Source organism: Eptatretus burgeri, chromosome 1, assembly GCF_056783735.1.
Source record: "Eptatretus burgeri isolate ZD-2024b chromosome 1, Ebu_testis_v1, whole genome shotgun sequence".
Classification (NCBI taxonomy): Eukaryota; Metazoa; Chordata; class Myxini; order Myxiniformes; family Myxinidae; genus Eptatretus; species Eptatretus burgeri.
Window position 1 is genome coordinate 93,986,712 of NC_140961.1, and position 23,726 is coordinate 94,010,437.

Below are 23,726 nucleotides of genomic sequence, written 5' to 3' on the forward strand. Positions count from 1 at the left end.
TACATAACCGGATCGTGTCACACAGTGACAAGAAACCACGTGCTTCGACCTGCGAATAAAGCACACGCCTTAACTTCCTTCTTCACTTGCTGCTAATTTTTACCCTGAAGAGTGCAGCACAAAAAGCTTCAGTCACCATGTCATGTTTATTTGTATCCATATTAAAGTTCTGTAGTACCAAGCATCTGTTTATATATGTATATATGTATCTATATCTACATACACATATCGTTCAGTTACACAGCACAGCCAACCAAGAGATCAAATATTGTCCAAGTAAACTCTTCTCCCCAAGTTTGAAACAAAGAGGAAAGAGAGTCCACCTCAGATGACATTTCGCTTGCAGTCTGCAAGCCTTCTCAAGCCAAGAGGCACAGCTAACCACACGTGGTCATTAACACAGAATGAATGGAATGTGCAATACCAGAAAGGAGGCAGTTGAACACAGAGGCCTTGCCCTGTATGCAATGGGAAAGTGATAGGCCCATAGACTCAGCTTCATCACGGGAGATTCCTATAATACATTGAAGGCCTTGGTGTCTGGTGTCCAGCTGAGCAAGGTGTGAGCCAGGGGTGCCATCCCAGAGAGGAGAGTAGTCCTCCATCAAGCTGTGGATGAAGGCCTTCTTGTTGAATAGGATTTATATTATTTTTTAATGCCAGTTTTTCAATGTTACGGCTTGATTTTCTGCTAAACGTTACTTTACCTAAATCCCTGTTTTCCATAAGTATGATGAAAATGGAAGAGAACATATCCTTTGACCTGTCTTGGCTGGGCTTGCTTTTCGGCCCAGCTATAAACTGTACGATTGATGTTGTCACAGTCTATGCCTGTTGTTACAATCAATCAGCCTGTATGTTAAGCTGGGATCTGTCTACAGCATTAGTTGGTGAGTATTAATATCTCACAGTGTATAAAAGCAAAGATTAAGCACTTACGCTGGTTAAACTCCTGTCATAACCTAAAGGGAAAACTTTATCATTGGCACAGCTGACCTCCCAGCAATAATGTATACCAACAACCACTCGCAGCACACAAATGTATAAAGTCCCAATTTAATTTTTTTTTGGGGGGGGGGGATTATTTTTTTCAGCCACAAAGCAGCATACCGGATGTGATCATTTGGATGCTGCATGGAAACAAGCGTGTTGCTTATGCCCGCATTCCTGCCCATGAAGTCCTTTGTGGACCATCAAAAACCCGTGGCAAATATTGTGGGGTCATCCATTCCATCCCCCTCAAGGTAATCTTTCATTACTTTTACCTCCATCTCTCTCTCTCTGTGCTCTTAAATAAAAATGACTGTATAATGCCTCATTAACTGCTTTGGGCTTGCTGTATGATTTTCACTCACCACAGAAGTTAAAGTGTGAGCACGTGGATGAAGCATAGCTTTAATGGGTCAAATGTTCCTTCCATATGCCTTGATTATATGTGATAACAATCTTCCATTTCAACCTCAAGAAGGTAATGGAGAACGTTACTTGGATTCTAATATATATTGTTGCGGATCCGGGGTGGGGGGTTTCTCAGCCGGCTCTTGGCACCACCCTCACCACCGTCTCCGGGGTTTATAACGCCGGCTGGCTCAGCACAGGCCTTGGGTCACGCGTCTTCAATCGCGATACCAACGTAATCCTAAACCTTACCAGTTGGGGAAATAGAACCCCGGTTACAGACTGGTTATGTCGGATGCCGAGCGTTTTCTGCCAGTCTGTAACCATTTTTGGTTTTATATGCCAATCGAACGGATCGTTCCTCTATGCGACACAAATTAATCCATAGTGGCAACTTCATACGAACCAACCAGATTTATTGGGGACCACGGAGAACACAACACAAGCAAAACATTCACGACAATGTTTTTATTAACAATCTTTAGCCCGTTCTTAACTAGGGAACTATGGATTACAGGTTTCGAGGGGGTCCCTAATGAGATATGCCTTAAAAAACATGCAGACAAGACAATGTTGCCCCGCGCAATGTTCTGGCCCCGCGCAATGTCGACGGCACAGGACCGTTAGATCGACGATGGGTTTCAGCTGATTTCTCTCAAGGTCCAGCATACAAATCCAGGCCTGGCCTGTTCCCGAGACAAGGCCAAATCGTAGTGCCAGGCTCCGGCAGGCTGGGTCCATGGGATTCCAAGACGTCGTCGAGCCGTGAGGTGAGTCGGGACCGTCAGAGGCTCCATTGTTTCCTCTCTTGCCTTCCTGCCTCGAAGCCCGACTTCTCAACTCCGTCCTCTCAGTTTCTTTCTCGGCAGAATCACTTTTTCTTTCCTTTTCTATGCCTGCTTCTCAAAGCTGACTGCTGTTTCTCTCACAGCAGAATCACTTCCGTCCTCTCAGTTTCTTTCTCTGCAGAATCACCTTTGCCTTTCCTTCTCGCCTCGAAACCCGAGCACGCCTCGAAACCGACTGTTTCCCCAAACTGAACCTTTTCACGAGGTCTTCGTTCGCTCGCTGCGAGCCACTCGCTCATCCCCCTTTACGAAGCTGACAAACTCCTCCCCCTAGCTCCACCTCCCTCTCCAGGCCACTCCCCCTCAGCCGACTGGGCGGGGCCTATCTTCCGGAGAGGGGAGGAAGAAGAAGGAGCCCTCGGCACACCACTACTGTACGAACAATAACACATGCATCCTACACCTCCCGACACACATGTATCGTCCATTTTACTGAACAACCGAGCGAAACATGCATTTAATGGGGGATCTGAGCTAATCCTATATTTAGTAGCCTCCTCAGGGCCATTTCCGTGGCAATATATTAATGCCATATTGTCAGGTCAGGCCAGATTAGATCTGTGACTTGCTACATGTATCATGCTAACCTGTACTAACATGTTCCATGGTCGGGTTGTCGGCGAATAAACCATCTCCCCACCAGGTTTTTTGGTGAGGAGGGTGTTTGGATCTGGACACCCAGCAGGATTAAAAACAAAACCTGTCATAGGGTGGAGGAGCTCCTTGTGAGCCAACGGCCATTCATATCTCATGCCCAATTGTGTCTGCGGACATCGTACTGCAGTTGGGTTACTTCGTATTAGGAGGTTGGTGGCAGGATTTTCACTCCGGCCACTGTAAAACCCTTTATTCCACAAAACACAAAAACGAAAAGAAATCTGAAAACCCACTCCGTGGGAGTACTTCCTGTGCAGCTTCCCTTCTCAGAGCAGCTCAACGGACGACGGGATTGGGGCAAGGCCTTTGGGACCCCCAATCTTTGATGATAGGAGGGAAACCACGGGGTAACCTCCCTGGGTCAGATTACGGGAGAGTGTGTCGGAGTGGTGCTGAGATGTCATCCACCAGACGGCAGTCTCCTTGGGTTAACTTGAGGCGGTCCCTTCAGGTGGGTGCCTGGAATGTCCTATCCCGAAGAGAGGACAATCACCTGTCTCTGTTATCATCTGAGCTCAAGCGTTTGGATATCGGTATTGCAGCACTGTCTCTGAGGTTCATAGACCGGATTGCGACGAGATCATGATGGGTGGTTACACCTACTATTGGTCTGGTCGCTCTGATGGTTACCATTCCCACGGAGTTGCTGTAGCTGTGTCCAATAAGCTGACCGCAATAACTGAGGTAACACCGGTCAACGAGCGTATTATGAGATTAATGATTCGTCACTCCTTCGGTGTCATTTCCGTGGTCTCTGTGTATGCTCCGAATGAGGCAAGTGATCTCACTGTAAAGGACACCTTCTACGCCATGCTCGAGTCTGTGGTTAATCAGTGCCCCAGAGATACACTTCTAGTCTTGGGGGATTTCAATGCATCGACTGGAACTGATAGGGACGGTTATGAGACATGTGATGGTCCCCATGGGTCTGGAACTGTGAACCTGAATAGCACTAAGTTCCTTGAGTTTGCAAGAAGTCATGGATTAGGGTGGCTGGTTCATGGTTTCAGCGCCTCCAAGCTCATCGCTGGACTTGGTATTCCAACGCTGGCGGTGTGGCACAGGAGATTGACCATGTCCTCGTTGATGGTCGCTGGAGGATGATCCAGAACTGCAGGGTCTACCGGAGTGCTCAGTTCCTCAATACTGACCACCGGCTTGTTGTTACAACTATGAAGTTGCACCGTAAATCCAGGAGAATGGTACCATCCCAGCCTCGGCTGGATGTTTGCAAGCTCAAGGATGAGAGAGTAGCTGAGGAGTTTGCGAACAAGCTGAGTGGAGATTTGGGGGGTCTGGGTGCTTTGGGAGGTCCTGAAGAGTTGTGGAGTGCCTTCAAGACCACCGTCCTTGATGTTGCTGGTGGATGTCTTGGAACTCACCATCGGACAAAGAAGAATTTTGTCTCTCATGGGACACTGGATACCATTGACCAGAGTCGCAGTGCCAGGCTGAATGGCAGAGCTGAACTGTTCAGGGAGCTGAGGCATAAAACTGTACATGCGCTCAGGGTGGACAAGGAGGCCTATGTGCAAGGAATCTGTGAGGGGGTAGAGCATCACCTGTGGTCAAGTGATTCTCGTCCTGCTTGCAGGGGAATTCGTGCATTGCATCGATCCAAGCCCATCCCTCGGTGTACTGCAGTGAGAGCAGAGTGTGGTAGACTCTTGACAGAGGAGTCCGAAATGAAGGCCCGCTGGGCCAGTTACTTTGAGCGGTTGTACCAGGCTGATACCCCAGCTGTCGAGTTGGACGTCAGGGCGTTACTATCCCTATTGCTGACCATCCAATCAACTGTGGTCCACCATCGTTTGTGAAAACACAGGCAGCGGTGAACTGGTTCAAAGGGGTAAAGCTCCAGGGATCTGTGGCATCCATGCTGAACTTCTCAAGGCTGGTGGAAATGCTGCACTCATGTTGTTGCATGCAATTCTGCGCTCTGACTGGAAGAGGGGCCTTGTTGTCCCTCTCTGGAAAGGGAAGGGTGATCGCCAAGACTGCAGTACCGGCGGAAAGTGGACGCAGCGACGCGCTGCTCTGGTGCTTGCTCCCATACCTGACCTGACCTGACAGGTTGTGAGTGTAATATTGTTTAATGTTAATCAAGATGTCGAAGGATCATTGATGTTTTGTTTTAAACTTATTAATAGCAGAGGTGTTATTGCTGCCCGAACAGCCTCTGCTGCACAAAGGCTCTGTGGATATTCCTGTGCTGCTGCGCATAAGAACCTGGTTGGGCCTGCCTTCTGATGAAAATGACTTTATTAAGATGAAAGAGGGAAAGTATGTTATCTTCATGGAAACAGTGAGTGGAAATTGCTTCATTTTTCAAATTCATGTATTTGCACGTATGCCGATTCAGCAATCTCTCACCCTGTTAAACCAAACTGCAACGAGTGGATTGTCAATATTAATCCTTTTAAGCAGAATGTATACCCCATGAAATTATCGAACAATTTGATACGTGAGGTACATAAAGAAAGGTCCATCAGGTAAAATAGGTAAACAATCATTGCTCTCAATAGGTCGGCATATCGTATTCAAAGTATTCCTCCCTTTAAAACTTTGTACTTCTTCTCTTGTTTTGTCAGTTTTGATATTGTTTCACCACATTGTTACAGTATGAAAACCAGAAAAAAATGTTCTGGGACTGGGAAACGAGTGGCCTTCCTTGCCCTCCTTGGTCAGACATGAGAGGGTGTATTCCTTTGTTGAAGGAGAGCTTCATGCCACCTTTGCACTGGGAGTGGGATGGTGATTGGCACATACACCCTGAAGAGAGGTGAGTACATGTCTACAACATAGTCAGTTGCAGGGTCATGGTATGATATGATTAAAAAGCACAGACAAGTATTGGACTGGACAATACTCGAGTATCACGCCGTGTACATTTCACACCAAATGTGTTTAATTCCATGGAAAACTGCACAAATAGTGAGGAAAAAGAGAAACAAAGTTGCATGAACTTTGAAGGAATTTATTGCAGCATTTCCTGGAAAGGCAGCATGTGTGAATGAATGAATAATTTTGTCTTGTCATTTCTTTCCCTGTATATGTACCCAGCTTGTTAGCTGCAGAAGATGCTGGGCACCAGCAGTTTGTGGAAGAGGTTTTTGACAACCAGGTGCGTGGCTTTGGTGGTTATTGGAGGGTGATGCAACAACAATATACAGATGTGGTAAGTCTGCAGGACACTCACCTTCCCAAGTACTTTTGTTCGAATGTTCTTTCATGAGTTTCTACAAACAACTAATCATTTGTTATTAACATACAGATCCTCTCCCAAATCCTCCTTGAAATGCATCAGAGCAAATTGAGAACCTTGAAGAAGAAAGGAAATATGCAATAATTAATTTTATTTTATAATGACTGAAACGCTTGCGGAGGAGCTTACATCATAAATTGCACACACATGCCAATAAATGTATGAAACACCGGACTTAACTTCAGAAAAATACAGCCACTGTGCTTGGAGGCAATGTCGCAACTTTCCAGGGCAATCTCGGAACCAGCGACACAATTTCTCTGACATTGTTTTTTTTCTTCACACTCCTCCTTATGGATGTTAACCGCTGTAGTTTATTCATGCTGTATCCTTTAAATGCTGAACATCAAGCAAGGAAACAGCAAGTACCATTTTAAAGTCTTTGGTACGACTCGACCGAGGTCGGGTTAAAACCGCAGACCTTCCAGACTCATCCCAGAGTCAAAGGGGATGCTCGAAGCGCTATGCCACCGAGTCTCGTAGAAATTGTATCAGAAAATGCTTTTGTATTGGCATATTTCCAGAATTTAATCAGGAAATGCTTTTTGCATAATATTCTTCTGATGTATTCATTATTTTCATATTTATATATTATATTTATACCACAGATAAACTCATTTACCTTAAAATCCAAACATCTACACTTTCAATATCATGATGACCTGGATGGCAGATATTAGCTTCTATTCGCAAGTTGTGAAAGCTTTTTTTTTTGTATTTTTTTAATGTCAGCCTGCATCAGCTTTGTAACATGTACCAAAACTTTAGAATGATTTATGCTCAGCTCATCTTTTTTTTTTGCAGAGGTCCAACTGGATAGCCTAGAGGTATGCACAATCAGCTCTAAACTGTGTAACCTGGGTTCAAATCTCAGGCCAGCTATAAACTGCAATCATGGTGTTTCACAGGCAGGATTATTCATCAATTGTGTGCCATCCCTCATATTGACGTTAAACTGGGCATCCTGTCTGCCAGCATTAGTTAGAAGAGGTTAAAGATTTCATGGTGTTCTTTCTGAAGAGCATTACCGGCACCATGGCCAAAATTCAAATTCCTGCCCTCACTCTTTTTCTTTTTTGTGGCCGGCCTTCACTATCTGCAGGGAATGCAATGGCAGACCACCCAGAATAACCCATGTCAACCCATTTCTTCAGTAGCACCAATGCTCTGTTTTGAGTATGGTGCATATCATCATTTTTAAAGAAAGTCCGATTAAGTAATTAAGTTTTAATCTTTCAGAGAAAAAAAATAGAAAACCAAAACGTCTTTGTTTCTATTCACACTCGCGAAGAAACCGTCCTTACGCATTGGTTGATTCCCTCAGAATTACGGATGGGTTTATTTACCCAGATTTATGGATGGGATAATTCCCCCAAACCGTGGACGGGATAATTCCCCCGAACCGTGGGCGGGATGATTCCCCCGAACCGTGGGCGGGATGATTCCCCCGAACCGTGGGCGGGATGATTCCCCCGAACCGTGGGCGGGATGATTCCCCCGAACCGTGGGCGGGATGATTCCCCCGAACCGTGGACGGGATGATTCCCACGAACCGTGGGCGGGATGATTTCCCCGAACCGTGGGCGGGATGATTTCCCCGAACCGTGGGCGGGATGATTTCTCCGAACCGTGGGCGGGATGATTCCCCCGAACCGTGGGCGGGATGATTCCCCGAACCGTGGGTGGGATGATTCCCCCGAACCGTGGACGGGATGATTTCCCCGAACCGTGGACGGGATGATTTCACCGAACCGTGGACGGGATGATTTCCCCGAACCGTGGACGGGATGATTTCCCCGAACCGTGGACGGGATGATTTCCCCGAACCGTGGACGGGATGATTTCCCCGAACCGTGGACGGGATGATTTCCCCGAACCGTGGACGGGATGATTTCCCCGAACCGTGGACGGGATGATTTCCCCGAACCGTGGACGGGATGATTTCACCGAACCGTGGACGTTTTGATTTCCCCAGAATTACGGATGGGTTTATTTACCCAGAATTATGGACGGGATAATTCCCCCGAACCGTGGACGGGATGATTCACCCAAACCGTGGACGGGATGATTCACCCAAACCGTGGACAGGATGATTCCCCCGAACCGTGGACGGGATGATTCCCCCGAACCGTGGACGGCATAATTCCCCCAGAATTGGCATTTTTTTACTTTGACTTGCAATCGTCACTGCCGCGGTGAGTGGCACTGCCATAGTCGTTGAGATATAGAAAATTAGGGTCCTCCCCCCATACTGAACGCACAGGACTATTACCCCCCCCTCCCCTTAAAACCCTTCCATGCAAACATTGAGTATACCAACCAGTTCTCAAATCATTCAGTCAGGTGGTTTAGGGATGCAAATAAGTTAAACAAACAAACACACAGACAGGCACTTCTCAAATTTTCGGATGATGTTCAAAAATACAATGAGTATGACAGGAATTGTTTCCTTTTCACAGAATGGAGATCCATCTTTGTCAAAACATGAGATAGTATGCCCACCAGGCTGGGTTGTTGAAGAAGATTGGAGAGTTGATCTGCATCGTGCTGTGGATGAGCATGGTTGGTGTTTATCTTTTTTGGAATGCCTATCTCCTTTCATCTTCATTACCCTGCACACATAACACAAAGTGGGGGGAGGGGGGAAGCGATGGTTCACTCTGCCTGTGTGTATGTCGGTTTATGATCGAGGAACTTCAATTGAATTCCCTATTTTTAACACTGTGGAACACATCAGCTTGTTTGCACTTCCACAAACCTGCAGTTTTGCAGTACAGCACTTTGGACCTGAATTTTGAAATATTGTACGGAGTCTCGCCCCAAGTGGGCATGCACACACAGCCGCTTGAAGTAATTGCTTCAGTCTGTCTGTCTGGCAGTCAAGAAAATTGAAAAACATTCCAAAAAGGAAACGCTGTTTTGGGGAAACTACAAAGGACACAAATAACATGCACAAATACCTAATTTCACGTGTTGAATAAGGTGGTATAAAAGACCCTTTCCCAAATGCAACAATAGCGGTAAACTTACAATCCAATGGTTTGATTAATTTTTTTCTGCAGCCTATAATTTTTTTGGTTTCAATTGATTTGTATTTTAGACACTTCAGAACACAAATCACCTTATTTGTACTTCTAAAAACCCTTAGTGTTCAGTACTTTGGAAAAATTTTACGCTGTCTCCACCAATCAGATTTTCCGCTCGCACTCTCATGGTGGTGGGATATAAAGATTCAGACAAGATGGCAGCACCCAGCAATGCAATGCCATGCGGCGCAGCAGGCGACTGGGTTTTGTGTGTGTGTGTGTGTGTGTGTGTGTGTGTGTGTGTGTGTGTGTGTGTGTGTGTGTGTGTGTGTGTGTGTGTGTGTGTGTGTGTGTGTGTGTCCATGCATCCAAGCCATAACTTTTTTACCATTTGAGCTTTTGTCATCAAATTTTCAACAAACCTTTATTGTGAGAATATGGAGAAAAGAATTTGAAATTGGGTCAAAATGGATAAGGGCAAAGTCATATTGACTACAAATAGCCCTTATTATCCCCACCATAGGGCATCAAGTGCGAGACGCCCCATTTTTTTCAAATTCACGTCCGTGTTTCTTTGTCTATTTACCATTGAGCTTCAGTGCATCTGTCCAGACCACAACTTTAAACTATCGTTTTTGTCAAGTTTAGTTTGAGTACAAAGTGAATGTGCATGGGCTTTTCATTTTGACATGCTTTCTAGTTATTGTTCGGATTCCAATCCAGTATTGTTGCAAGCCTGTTGCTCTTCATGGGGTTTTATGGGTACCAATCCGTACATGCCAGAAATTTTACCAGAAGTTTGGAACAATTTCACAAACGTTTGAGGGAGTAGTCGAGTGACAACACAACACAACATAACACAGACACTGCACACAAATAGGGTGCATATAAGACATTGCAGACAGGTCAGTGGCCTTGTATATTGTTAGCTTATCTGGAATTACAATTCTGTCCATCTGTCCATCTGTCTGTCTGTCTCTGTCATTCCGTCCATCCGTCCATCTCTTATTTTGCTTTCTCCGTCCAAACCGCTGGGCCGATCCGGCTGAAATTTGGCAGCAATGTTCCGCTCCTCACTGCAAATGGCGACTGCAAAGCTCATTTGAGTCACTTGACTTTAACAAGGTCAACATGGCGAACTTAGTAAATTTCTTCAAAAATCTTCTCCAGACCCACCAGTCAGAACACCATCAAATTTGGGTTATAGCATGAGGCCAAGGTAGGGATGTTAAATTGTGGAGGTCATGCAGATTACATGATCAGAAGTGTGTCAAAATGGCTGACAGTACATTTTTGGCAAAATTGTGTAAATCCCTTCAATAAATGTTCCTCTCAAGACCCAACAGTCAGAATGCTACTAAATTTGGGAGACAATATTAGGCCAGGGCCCAGATAAGCTGAAGGTCCATTGGGCATATTTTTTAAGCTTCTCATCTGACGCAGCTTCCTCTGCTTTCTCAGCATTCTGCCCCTCCCGAGCTATGTCAGAATGCATGCACTGTTCGAGGAACCCCTCGATGTTAAACTCAAAAATTACATGCTTGCCACCAGCATTGGGTGTTGTTGGTTTGGACCTCCACTCTTTTTTTTTTTTTCTTTTTTTTCCTCTTTTCTCATATTTTGGGAACTGCTGTTCAATCCCACTATTTCCACCAGGGCTTCAAGGAGGTATCTCTTTCAATTTGTCTGCAAGGTTCTTCTTTGCTATTTTTCTCTGACTCTGATTGGTATGATGTCCATAAGGATTCTTCGTTGTAATGCATGCTTGGTCTTGAATTCTCATGTAAGGGTGGATATGTGGCATGGTTTATGTGGGCATCCATGCCCTTTTCTGTGTCTACTTTTCCTTGTTTTTTTTAATTCATTCTATTTTGGTATGTCTTTGAAGCATGCATTGAAACAATATGATAATGATTTCAACGCCATTTATGCCCAACAGGGTGGGAGTACGGTTCTGTCCTTCCAGGAGAAAATGTGCCCAAAGTATGGTACCCTGTGGAAAAGGTTTATCACTCAAAACGCCGACGACGTCTCATTCGAACACGTGTTGTTGCATCGGCTCCAGCAGAAAGTGTAAATGCAAACGATGCACACACCCATTGGTGTTATTTACCAATATCCCATGTATTGTTTTGTGATGAAGTTTGGAAATGCTTTTAAAAATCAACACTTTATGTTTAAGTGTGATGAGATTTTTGTTGTTGTTTGTTTTTTTGTATACATAGTCGAGGATCATGGAAGAGCGAGTATACGCACCCTACACACTCCCATAGTCAGATATTGGTACCGAGTTCATCTAACCAAATGTCTCTGGGCTGCCGGTCTAAGATATGACCAAAAATCGTCGGCATGCACCAGCGGTTAAAACGCTCGGCCGCCCTAATTAAAATCTAATCGAGATAACATTGGTGCTTTGCCAAGGGCACGCTCCCCGCTCAGGTAACTACGTGACCTCTAGTTAAACAGAATAATTAGACAGTGGACACTGGAACTCGTGGTTGACTGGGTGGCGTTCGTGGTTCTAAAATATCCCAACGTACTACAACGTTAATTGGGAGCGGTGGCCCCAGGTCCGGCTCTACCAAGAACAACTGGGGATTAATCCCCCTGAGTGACAAGCTGGTGTCTCGGTACCCGTTGCCACAACAATATATATATATATATATATATATATATATATATATATATATATATATATATATATATATATATATATATATATATACATGCATACACACATACATGCATACATACACATTACTGGTAATCTGTGGTTGAAAGACCTGAAACATGACCTCAGGTAAATTGGAAAATAGTGCGTGATATGACACGAGCACACAATATGATAGTGCAGACGAGCACACCTATACATCTTATTTATACATGCAGTGCCCACCCTATGGGCGATCTTGTTCCAAGCATACAACACGTTCTTCTGATGCATACCTTTATTTTGGCGGTGTATCGGCAACTGACAGCTCTGTCTGCACAAAAAAAATTAATTTAACCCATGAAGTGATCTGCATGAGGTAAAAACATCCATACTGATTGTAATTCAAAATATCTCACTGCACTGGAAAACGTGGGGACAGGAATACTGCACTGTAAATAGTGAAAACATCCATCCATTAGCATCATACTCTATGCATAGCGTTGGTGCTGCCTAAGCAGTCTCCTTGGTTATTGGGCACAATCCTGGATGGGTCGCCACTCTGACACAGTATACCAGCAAGCAGGCACTCATTTTGCCAACCTCAGAAAGATGACAGGCAGAGTCAACCCCACCTTGTATTAATTCAACAGCTGAGTGGGATTTGAATTCAGGATCCTAGGATCCCAAGCCAACAACCCTCAGACTTGTTATACCCTTCCCCATCTGGAGGCGATGCTACGTGATACATATTTACATGGAGAATTTGCGTCCGTCCCCTCCCCCCCCCCTCCCCAAGACCACTGGCAAAGGTAAAAACACCCCTATACACAAATTGAAGTCATGCTGATCCTATAGAACAAGTCTGGATGTAATCGGCCCACAACTGCAGAAGGAGTAATGTGACAAACAACCAATCAAAGACACAAACATTGAACCGTGAATTATAGTGAGGATAAGTGAAGAAAGGGGAAAAGTGATTGTGAATTTAACATTCCATCTTTATTTAATTATAACATTGTTCTTCACAAACGGGGACAGGAACAATGCAGGCATGATTGGCCGAATGGCCTTCTCATGTGCCAAAGTTCCCTGTGTAATGTTGTTTAGAACAGGAAGAAATTGGGAAGGGAGGACAGAGAGTTGGGGGTGAGGGTGCATGCAGTTGGAGGAGGGAGATTGAGACCGAGGACTTGGGGTGTGGAAGGGGGGTTGAGCACTTGAGTTTGGGGCAGTTGAAGATTTGAAGAAGAAAATGGGAGAGGATGACAGGTGGGTTTGGAGAGTAGAGGCAGAGAGGGGTCAGAGTTGGGATTGAGGGGTTTGAAGCTTTTAAGGGGCGGTGGTGGGGGGTAGGGAGTGGATGACTTTGAGTTGAGGGGGGTGTTTGAGGATATGAAGAAAGGGGAGGGGAGCATAGAGTTTGGGTGTGGTTGTAAGGGGGAGAGCAGAGAGAGGACAAAGTTGGGAGGGGGGGTTGGGGACTTGGGATTGCGTGTGTGTTGGCATTGGGGGGGGGCTTGCAACTGAAAGTCACATTTTACATTATGCAGAATTTTCATGGGTCCCCGATAGTCCCGTTGGGACTTTTGGTCTTCGAGATATTTTGAGTTCTCTCGGTATTGGGTTCTCTTGGTAATTTGTCCCTTCGGGTCATTTGGATTCACTGGGTCTTTTGGGTCCTCAGTCTTTTGCATCCTCTGGGTCCTTTGGGTATGTTAGGTCTTGGAGTCCTCATGGTCTTTTTAGTACTTGGGGTCTTTTGGGTGTTTTTGTTTCTCGGTTCTTTTGGGTCTTTGGGGTATTTTTGGTCCTTTGAGTGTTCGAGGTCTTTGCGGCATTTTTGGATCTTCAGGGTCTTTTGGGTATTGAAGGGTCTTCAGATTCTTTTGAGTCTCTGGGATCTTTTGGATCTTTGGTGTCTTTTGGGTCTTTCAGGTATTTTGGGTCTTCAGGGTCTTTTTAAGTCTTCGGGGTGTTTTGGGTCTTCAGGTTCTTTAATGGTCTTTTAGGTATTTTGGTTTTTTTAGGTATTTTGGGTCTTCAGGGTCTTTTTAAGTCTTCAGGGTCTTTTTAAATCTTCGGGGTCTTTTGGGTCTCTGGTGTTTGGGGTATTTGGGTTTTTCAGGGCCTTCATGGTGTTTTGGGTCTTCAGGTTCTTTAATAGTCTTTAAGGTATTTTTGGTCTTCCGGATTATTTCGGTATTTTGGGTCTTCGGTGTCTTTATGGTCTTTTGTTTCTTTCAGGGTCTTTTAGGTTTTTGGGGTCTTTGGGGTGTTTTGGGTCTTCTGGGTCTTTAGGTATTTTTGGTCCTTTGAGTCTTTAAACGTCTTCAGGGTATTTTGGGTCTTCATGATCTTTTAGGTCCTCAGAGTTACATAGGTCCTCAGGGTCCTTTGGGTTCTCAGGGTTGTTTTGGGTGTTTTGGGTCCTCGGGGGGTGGGGGGGTCTTTTGGGTCCTCGAGGTACTTTAGGTTAAGTGTTTCAGGTTACAATTGTGGGTGACTTCAGGTCAGTTGTCCAACCAGTGGGTGAAGAGCAGATATATACAAACACATACATTCAGACATAATCACATATACTTGCTCCAATATATACACATTGATAAGCCTAAACATTATGACCAATGACAGGTGAAGTGAATTACATTGATTATCTTGTTGCAATGGCACCTGTCAAGGGGTGGGATATATTAGCCAGCAAGTAAACAGTCAGTTCTTGAAGTTGATGTGTTAGATGCAGGAGAAATGGGCAGGAGTAAAGACCTGAGCGACTTTGACAAGGGCCAAATTGTTATGGCCAGACGACTGGGTCAGAGCATCTCTGAAATGGCAAGGCTTGTGGGGTGCTCCCGGTGAGCAGAGGTGAGTACCTACAGACAGTGGTCTGAGGAGGGACAAACCACAAACCGGTGACAGGGTGTTGGGCGCCCAAGGCTCATCGATGTGTGAGGGCAACGAAGGCTATCCTGTCTGGTCCGAACCGACAGAAGGTCTACTGTGGCACAAGTCACAGAAAATTTTAATGGTGGTCACGGGAAGAATATGTCAAAATCCACAGTGCATCGCACCCTGCTGCCTATGGGGCTGTGTAGTCGGACTGGTCAGAGTGCCCATGATGACCCCTGTCCACCATCAAAGGCACCTACAATGGGCACGCGAGCGTCGGAACTGGACCTTGGAGCAGTGGAAGAAGATCGCCTGGTCCGATGTGTTTTTTTTTTTTTAGATCACGTGGATGGCTGTGTACGTGTGCGCCGTTTACCTGGGGAAGTGATGGCACCAGGATGCACTGTGGGAAGACAACAAGCCGGTGGAGTGAGTGTGATGATCTGCGCAATGTTCTGCTGAGAAACCCTTGGTCCAGCCATTCAGGTGGATGTCAATTTGACACGTATCACCCACCTAAACATTGTTGCAGACCCCTTCATGGCAATGGTATTCCCTGATGGCAGTGGCCTCTTTCAGCAGGATAATGTGCCCTGCCACAATGCACACATTGTTCGGGCATGGTCTTAGGAACATAATGAAGTGTTCACGGTGTTGCCCTGGCCTCCAAATTCTCCAGATCTCAATCCGATTGAGCATCTTTGGGATGTGCTGGACCAACAAGTCCAATCCATGGCAGCTCCACCTCACAACTTATGTTCAGGACTTGAAGGCTCTGCTGCTAATGTTTCGGTGCCAGATACCACAGGACATCTTCAGGGGTCTTGTGGAGTCCATGCCTTGGCGGGTCGGCGTTGTTTTGGCGGCGGGTGGGAGACCAACAGCATATTAGGCAGGTGATCATAATGTTTTGGCTCATCAGTGTTAAGATATATATATATATATATATATATATATATATATATATATATATATATATATATATATATATATATATATATATATATATACATATATATATAAACATATATATATATATACATATATATATATATATATATATATATATATATATATATATACATATATATATATATATATATATATATATATATACATATATATATATATATATATATTATATATATATATATATATACATATATATATATATATATATATATATATATATACATATATATATATATATATATATATATATATATATATATATATACATATATATATACATATATATATATATATATATATACATATATATATATATATATATATATATATATATATATATATATATATATATATATATATATATATATATATATATATATATATATATATATATATATATATATATATACATATATATATATATATATATATATATATACATATATATATATATATATATATATATATATATACATATATATATATATATATATATATACATATATATATATATATATATATATATATATATATATATATATATATATATGTGTATATATATATATATATATGTATATATATATGTATATATATACACATATATATACATATATATATACATATATATATATATGTATACACATATATATATACATATATATATATATACATATATATATATATATATATATATATATATATATATATATATATATATATATATATATATATATATATATATATATATATATATATATATATATATATATATATATATATATATATATATATATATATATATATATATATATATATATATATACATATATATATACATATATATATACATATATATATATATATATATATATATATATATATATATATATATATATATATATACATATATATATGTATATATATGTACATATATATATATATGTATATATATATATATATATATATATATATATATATATATATATATATATATATATATATATATATATATATACACTGAAACGCAAAAGAAACTTACCACCTTTTAAACCTTCAAATATCAACAAGAACACTGCGTGTCGTAAATGTGTGAACTTATTTGTGGACAATAGTGTCCTCGCTGTCAGACAAAACGGTCACGGATGGTTACTTGAACCTTCAATGGTCACTTCATAGCACAGCTGTTGAACAGCAGTTTTGACTGTCAGTGATTAGCCAAGGGGTACGGGATGATTTTAATGAGCTGCACGTGATGTCTTGATATTGGCTTTAAAAAGGCCAGTGCAAAATGGGCATTTCAATCAACATGCCATGATTGTCAAGGGATCAAGGCAGTGTGCCTTGGGCATACTGCAAGGCGGATTGAGCTACCGTGAGGTGGCACGTCGCCTTGGCTGTTCACACCAGACGATATCGGCCCTGGTGGACAGACACCTTCCACAACTCTGCAGATGACAGACCTCGATCAGGGAGGCCAAGAGTCACCACTGCAAGGCAGGACAGGCAGATGGTCCAAAGTCAGATGGCTTCAGACATTGAGGACTGAGTGGGACAGAATCCAGCAGCAATCCATCCAAAGACTGGTAGGCAGTATGCGTCGATGATGCACTGCCTGTATCCAAAACAATGGTGGCCACACACGCTATTGAAAGGGGACTGACATTTCACCCGTTGCTGTTCTGTACTGTAGAACAAACTTATGAGATGGTGTATCTTGGTAAAAAACTTGACATGTCATCAATAAAATGCCAATGTTTCAATTAGTAATTGTTGGTTTGTTTTATTTTGAAATGTTACAATTTTATTACATTTCAAACAATTGGTAAGTTTATTTTGCGTTTCAGTATATATAAAGATCGATAATGTTGTAAACCTGCCATCACTGGTCTGTTCTGTTAACGGCACGTGATTGCACTGGACCAACCATGTTTTGTGATGTACCTCATGCTGCATAGCTCATGCCCGGCGGTCTGGGCTTCACTTTTTAACCCTCCTAATTTTTGCTCATTCTTTCATGATTGCAAGCTAAAAAGTATGGTGATCCAGTCATGTATCCTCAGTGCAGTATAGCTGAGTTTCGTGGACTGTTGATGCTTCGTCTCGGAGGAGATAACAGACACTTAGCTCCATTATTGAATAGATGACATAACAAAACTCCAAGCATTATGTTAAATTTGGCTTGATTATCTCATTTTAGAGGTTGGCCAAATTATTATTGCAGGACCTTGTTTATTGTAATGTACTTCTATTTTCAGACAGAAAAATACAACTGGGAACAAACTTCTGAGGAAGCAGAGGGATGGGAATACGCTACAAGCTTTGGCAAGATTTCACACAGGAAGCCATGCAAAACAGACAAATTCCGCCGTCGACGGTGGGAACGACACTTGAAGCCAAGTGATCATACTGTTGCCACCGCAATCTTTGCTTTAGAAGGCTCACTGGTAAATCAAGTTGCATTTCAGAATTTGTTTTTGTTCATTCATGCAGTATACTGTTAATTCAGCAGCCAACAACCATTTGTATCCCCCAGATGAAACTCTTTGAACCCCCAGCAGCACAGCAGATTTTGGTTAATTATGACTTGGGGATCAAACCCATGCTGCACAGCTTGATAGCAAGCACTCTTTAGAACAACCTGCTGCCTCGAATTAGTTGTATAAAATGCGGGCAATCTTCTCATGACCTTTCACCAACCACAAAGATTAATTCCGGTGTATCATGTTTGGTGTCTGTCGGGTTTTGGACTTTTGGCCTTTCCTGTCTGCACCCTTTACACACTATTTCCTTTACCTCTCAGTTTTACAATCTGGCATGTAATATTAATCACGAAAATAACTGATACCAGTCCAAACATTATTTGGTGTGCAAATCAATTCATATCTTCCTCTTCATCTTTTGATTCCATTTGAACTTTTAAAGAGTGGGCCAAGTTAATCACAATTGTAACTTCATCAACATAAACACTTATCTTCCCCCAATTTTTATTTTTACTTGGAAAAGGGGGAAAGGTCGTTCTGATTGTACACCGTTTAGTGCTGAATGTAACTGGGACCTTTTTAATTATTGTTTTTTTTTAGATTGCTGAACTGTATTCTCTTTTATTGCAAATGGCATGGCTGTTATTTTTGTCACATCGGTCTTTTGAAATGAAACTTAATGAATGCCTTGTTTATTAGTCCCCTTCTGGTTTCACCGGAAGGGACTACTGGTTTGCTCTCCATGTGTCCGTCCGTCTGTCCATCCGTCCCTCCTGTGGTTTTTCTGACCTTTTTTCTCATACCCTTCAACATATTCAACTGAAACTTGGTACATGGCTTTATCATGATAAGTTACAGAAAAAGTTTGAGTTTCAGGGTGTTTCTTCAATTTTTCACAGAGTTGTGCCCTTTTTGGACTTGTATCATATCGGTAGGGGACATGTATTGAAAAGCACTTTTCGCTCTTGTGATACTTTTTAACATTGTGTCGATCGTTTGTGCAAGTTGTCATGTCTGGTGTCAGTAATTCGAGTAAATTATTTATCGGGGTTAAGATTTGTTTTTCTCATGCCACATTCCTTGCAAATAAAATTCTGCTGAATTGAACGAAAGTTGTCATGAAAATCTCTTTTTCCAGGTTTCTGCAGAGGACAGTTACAGTAATCAGCATGATTGTGTAACCCTCCAGAGAGCATCTATCCCATTCGTTTTTTGTCTTTTAGATGGTGAGTACTGATGTATGTGGGTGGACATTCACAAAGATAACACTGAACAACAAAATTTTTTTTACTGGAGATGTGTAAAGTGATTTAGACTAATTTGGGTACGCTGATTTCAAACATCATAACCGTTTTGCTGTATCACGTCAGGATTTCAATGAAATTTACAAAAATTCATTTATTCATTTATTTCATCATGAATGCTTCAAAATTATAGAAATTACAGAAAAACTCCACTAGAATGTAATTAAAAATGCTTTCGGCATTTGGCTTTGCGTTTGTGCTGCTCTGTGTCAGTTTCACGATGCAGGAACCAGCAGAAATTGCCCATCATGTTCGGGTTGTGCCGCCCTTGGTAACGCGTCTCCATGAGTGAAATCTCTTGGTGGAATCGCTCGCCGTGCTCGTCCGAGACTGCTCCCAAGTTGTCAGGGAAGAAGTTCAGGTGCTGGTGTAGGAAATGGATTTTCAGGGACATCCTGGAGCCAAGTTTCCTGAAGGACTCCAGCAGCTGCTGCACTATTTCTTCATAGTTGTCCGCGCTCGTTCCCCAAGAAGTTGGCCGTCACAGCTTTGAAGCTCCTCCACGCTGCCAGCTCTTTGGGGTTTAGAGTTGTCGGAAAAGTTTCGTCCTTCATAATCTGTCGGATTTGCGGTCCAACAAAGACACCAGCCTTGATCTTGGCCTCCGACAAGGTGTTGCCAAACTTTTCCTTGAGGTATAAAAACCCACGCCCATTCAGATCCATTGCCCGTACAAAACTTTTCATCAAGCCGAGCTTTATGTGGAGTGGTGGAAGGAAAACCTTGGCTGGGTCGACAAGGGCGACATGCTTCATGTTGTGTCGACCAGGTACATGCTCTTTTCGCTCTTCCCAATCTTTCTTCGTCCAGTGATTCTTGTCGTCTCTGCTATCCCAGAGACAAAGGAAGCACATGTATTTCATGTAGCCTGACTGCAGCCCTAACAACAGCGCCACCACTTTCAAGTCTCCGCAGATGTGCCAGTTGAAGTCATTGTACTTGATGGAATCAAGCAGCTGCCGCATAGTCTCATAGGTCTCTGTCATGCCGAACGCGTGAGCCAGTGGGACTGATGGTTTCTCGTTGCCATTGTGGAGCAAAACAGCCTTCAAGCTGTTCTTCCCCGAGTCGATGAAGAGGCGCCAGTCTGCAGGATCGTGATCACACCCAAGTTCTTTCAACAGACCGTTGATGTCACTGCAGAATGTCATCGTGTCTTCCATCTCAAAGAACTCAGCCATGTCTCTGTGACGTGCTCTGAACAAGGATATCTTGGTGTTAGGTTCAAGTAGATTCCACTGCTGCAGCCTTGATCCAAGCAGCTCTGCCTTCGCCTTTGACAGCGAGAGCTCTCTTACAAGATCATTTAAGTCTCCCTGGTTCAGAAGGTGTGATTCTTGAGTGTCGGGTTCAAAAGGTTCATCATCACCATCCTCTTCACCACTGCTTACAGCTATGTTCTGATCAGCTGGAGGTGTTGGAACGGGGTTCTCGTCATCATGAGGCACAGGTTTACGAGCAGAGACGCAGTCAGCGTACTTGATGTGACCTTTATTCTTCTTGTTGAAGCCGGCGATGCTTGTGCAGCAGAAATAACAATCATCATGATGATTCTGCGGCTCACGCCATATCATGGGCACCGCAAATGGCATGCTTGCGCGCTTGCCCACCAACCACTGAGTCAAGGTTGTGTGACAGCTTGTGCAGCAGATGTGTGGTGCCCAGCTCTGTTCTTGGTCCCCCACCTTACACCCGAAGTAGTGAAAGTAGGCGGCCTTCATTTTCACTGCTGTAGATATACTTCGCTGTTGATCTTTTTTGGTATACCGACCACAGACATAACAGAAGTTGTCAGGATGATTGGTACAGGAACGCCTACTCATCTTTATCTGAAAGAAAGAAATATAACACAAGTTAACAACAATTGTACGAAATAGACATGTTAAAGACATATGTAAATTTCATTGAAATCCTGACTTCTAGGCAATGGGAATATTTCTGTTCCTGAAAATCCTGACGTGATACAGCAAAACGGTTATGATTTTTGAAATCAGCGTACCCAAATTAGTCTTAATCACTTTACACATCTCCAGTAAAAAAAAATTTTTGAAATATGTTGTTCAGTGTAATCTATCAATGACTAAGTTGGACTTCTTAATCTTTAACTAAACTATAAGATTGGTGTCTAATTCGTTTTAACCTCTCACTGTCTGCTGGTGCACATAAGGTTTTATACCTTTTGCAGGGAAAGAATGGTCGCAGTTATTACTGCATTAAAGCATTTATTCACATTACGAATCGAGATGATGAAGCACTATTGGAACAACAGATATTTTTCTCCCCCATGGCAAAAGATGCTCTTGACCATAGTCCTCCAAAAGAGCTGCTTCCAAAAAGCGAAGTAACTGTTCCTGATTTGTCTGTGCTGCCGTAGATTTTGTTTTCTGTTTGTGTTGATTGTTCATCATGCTGAGTGCTCATGCCTGTGTATTTTATCCCACTTATTCTATTTGTTTTGATCCTGTGTCTCAGTCTGTCATGATTTTTGGACCTACCCACTTTTTGGAACTTTGTTCTCCAACTTTTCCATACACACTTGCCATGTCTTCATCATATCTGTTCCATTATTCACCACTCTCACTTTAATTCCATACTTATACCTTCTATTTAATACAAATAAAAAATGACAAAAGAAAATTTCTTCTCCTCCTTCCTCCACTTATTGTTCTTCCTCCACTCTCAATCCATCAATTTAAACTTTTTAAAACAGCAATTAAAAAATGCTCAATCTTCCCACATCCATGTTTCTAAACACCTTTGTCCCAGTCTGCTTTCAATTCTTCCCCTCTCTCCTTCTCTGGATGATTCGTAAACCTGTGCCTCATCCACCATCGTGTTCATATTGTGCTGTCTTTCTTCGTGCCTTTAATAATGATTGACATTCCAATCCTCATATCTGTCTTCGTCTCTCCACCCTTGGAATTCTTAAATCCAACCCTCTTTGTACTGTGTGTGGGACTACAGTGACAAACTCCCTCATGTCAGTCACCTCCCCCAAGTCTTCTGCATACCCACTCCAAGATCCTCCACCCCCACCCATGCTTGGCATCCCCAGATTATATGTCCATCCACCCCATACCCCCTCGTTGGTTTTTTTTCCCCATTCCTGAGCCTGCCTTGCTTCCTTCACATCCTGCCCCCTCATTGCTTCCTTCATGCCCTGCATCCTCTTTGCTTCCCCTGCACTGCACCCACCCACCCTCTATGCTTCTCCTGCACCCCACCCAGCCGATTTTGTTAATCTGTCTGTTTGTAAATCACCAACAGGTCACAATTTAAAAATTATAGCCATGAAACTTCACCAAGTTGTGGAGGTAGTCTCCACTGAGAAGCCCATTGATTTTGAGGTCAAAGGTCAACTTGAGGTGTAAAATTTAGAAAATCATTTTTCATCCGATTGACTTGAAAGTTGAACAGGATTTGCATATTGCATCACTGAATTGGGAAACCAACTATTTTTGAGATCAAAACATCAAAGGTCAGCTCAAGGTAAAACTTCTAAAATTATCAATTTTCAAATGAAAAATCGTCAACTTGCATCCTTTTAAGTTGGAAGTTGAACAGGAATTGCATAGTGCATCACTGAATTTGGAAAGCAACTATTTTTGAGGTCAAATGGTCAAAGGACAACTCAAAGTCAAACTTCTAAAATCAATTTCAATCTGAAAAATAATCAATTTTCATCTGATTGACCTGAGCTTTGATTAAGATTATCAATTTTAATCGAAATGAAATGGAGAATTTTATGTATCCATGGCAACCATTGCAGAGGGGGGTGGATTTTGCAAGTATCCTGCTCTGCATAGTAGGGTGAATATACTGATTCTGGCTCACTTTTCCCCATGTAAATGAATGGGGGATTTTCAGCGATCATATTTTTTTTTCCCTTAAAGTAAACCCCCTTTTTATCCCAAGGTATATTTATTTTTCTCCCCTTTTTACCTCGGGGCACTTTTTTTCAAATAACCAATGCAATAAGATAAAGATTTGTTCAAGTAGTAAAGTAGTAATGTGATTTGTTAAAGGTGATTCAAAAGAAATATCTGAAACATGTAAGCCCTGAGGGCACTCTTTTTCAAATAACCAATGCATATTGTTTAGCTCACTCATTGAACCTATAAAGTTTTGTTCATTCTAAAATTCCTTCAATAGTTTAATTTTCTTTGCCCAATAATCCCCATCTAAAATATTTAAAAATAAAACATTTGAATCTTTATATTTTTTAAGATACCCCTTT

The 23,726-nt window shown here is 42.4% G+C and overlaps 1 protein-coding gene across 2 annotated transcripts in view; it reads left to right on the top strand.

Annotated features, from left to right (window-relative positions):
* The window catches only part of LOC147034978 (myoferlin-like), a 424,490-nt gene that overhangs the window by 264,774 nt on the left and 135,990 nt on the right, over window positions 1-23,726 (top strand). For both annotated transcript variants that reach the window (XM_085891822.1, XM_085891829.1), the window contains 8 exons: window positions 1,095-1,244; window positions 5,080-5,208; window positions 5,525-5,685; window positions 5,967-6,081; window positions 8,628-8,730; window positions 11,134-11,267; window positions 17,961-18,149; window positions 19,324-19,411. In XM_085891822.1, coding sequence (XP_085747948.1) covers window positions 1,095-1,244; window positions 5,080-5,208; window positions 5,525-5,685; window positions 5,967-6,081; window positions 8,628-8,730; window positions 11,134-11,267; window positions 17,961-18,149; window positions 19,324-19,411 — 1,069 coding nt within the window. The remainder of the gene's footprint in view (window positions 1-1,094; window positions 1,245-5,079; window positions 5,209-5,524; window positions 5,686-5,966; window positions 6,082-8,627; window positions 8,731-11,133; window positions 11,268-17,960; window positions 18,150-19,323; window positions 19,412-23,726) is intronic.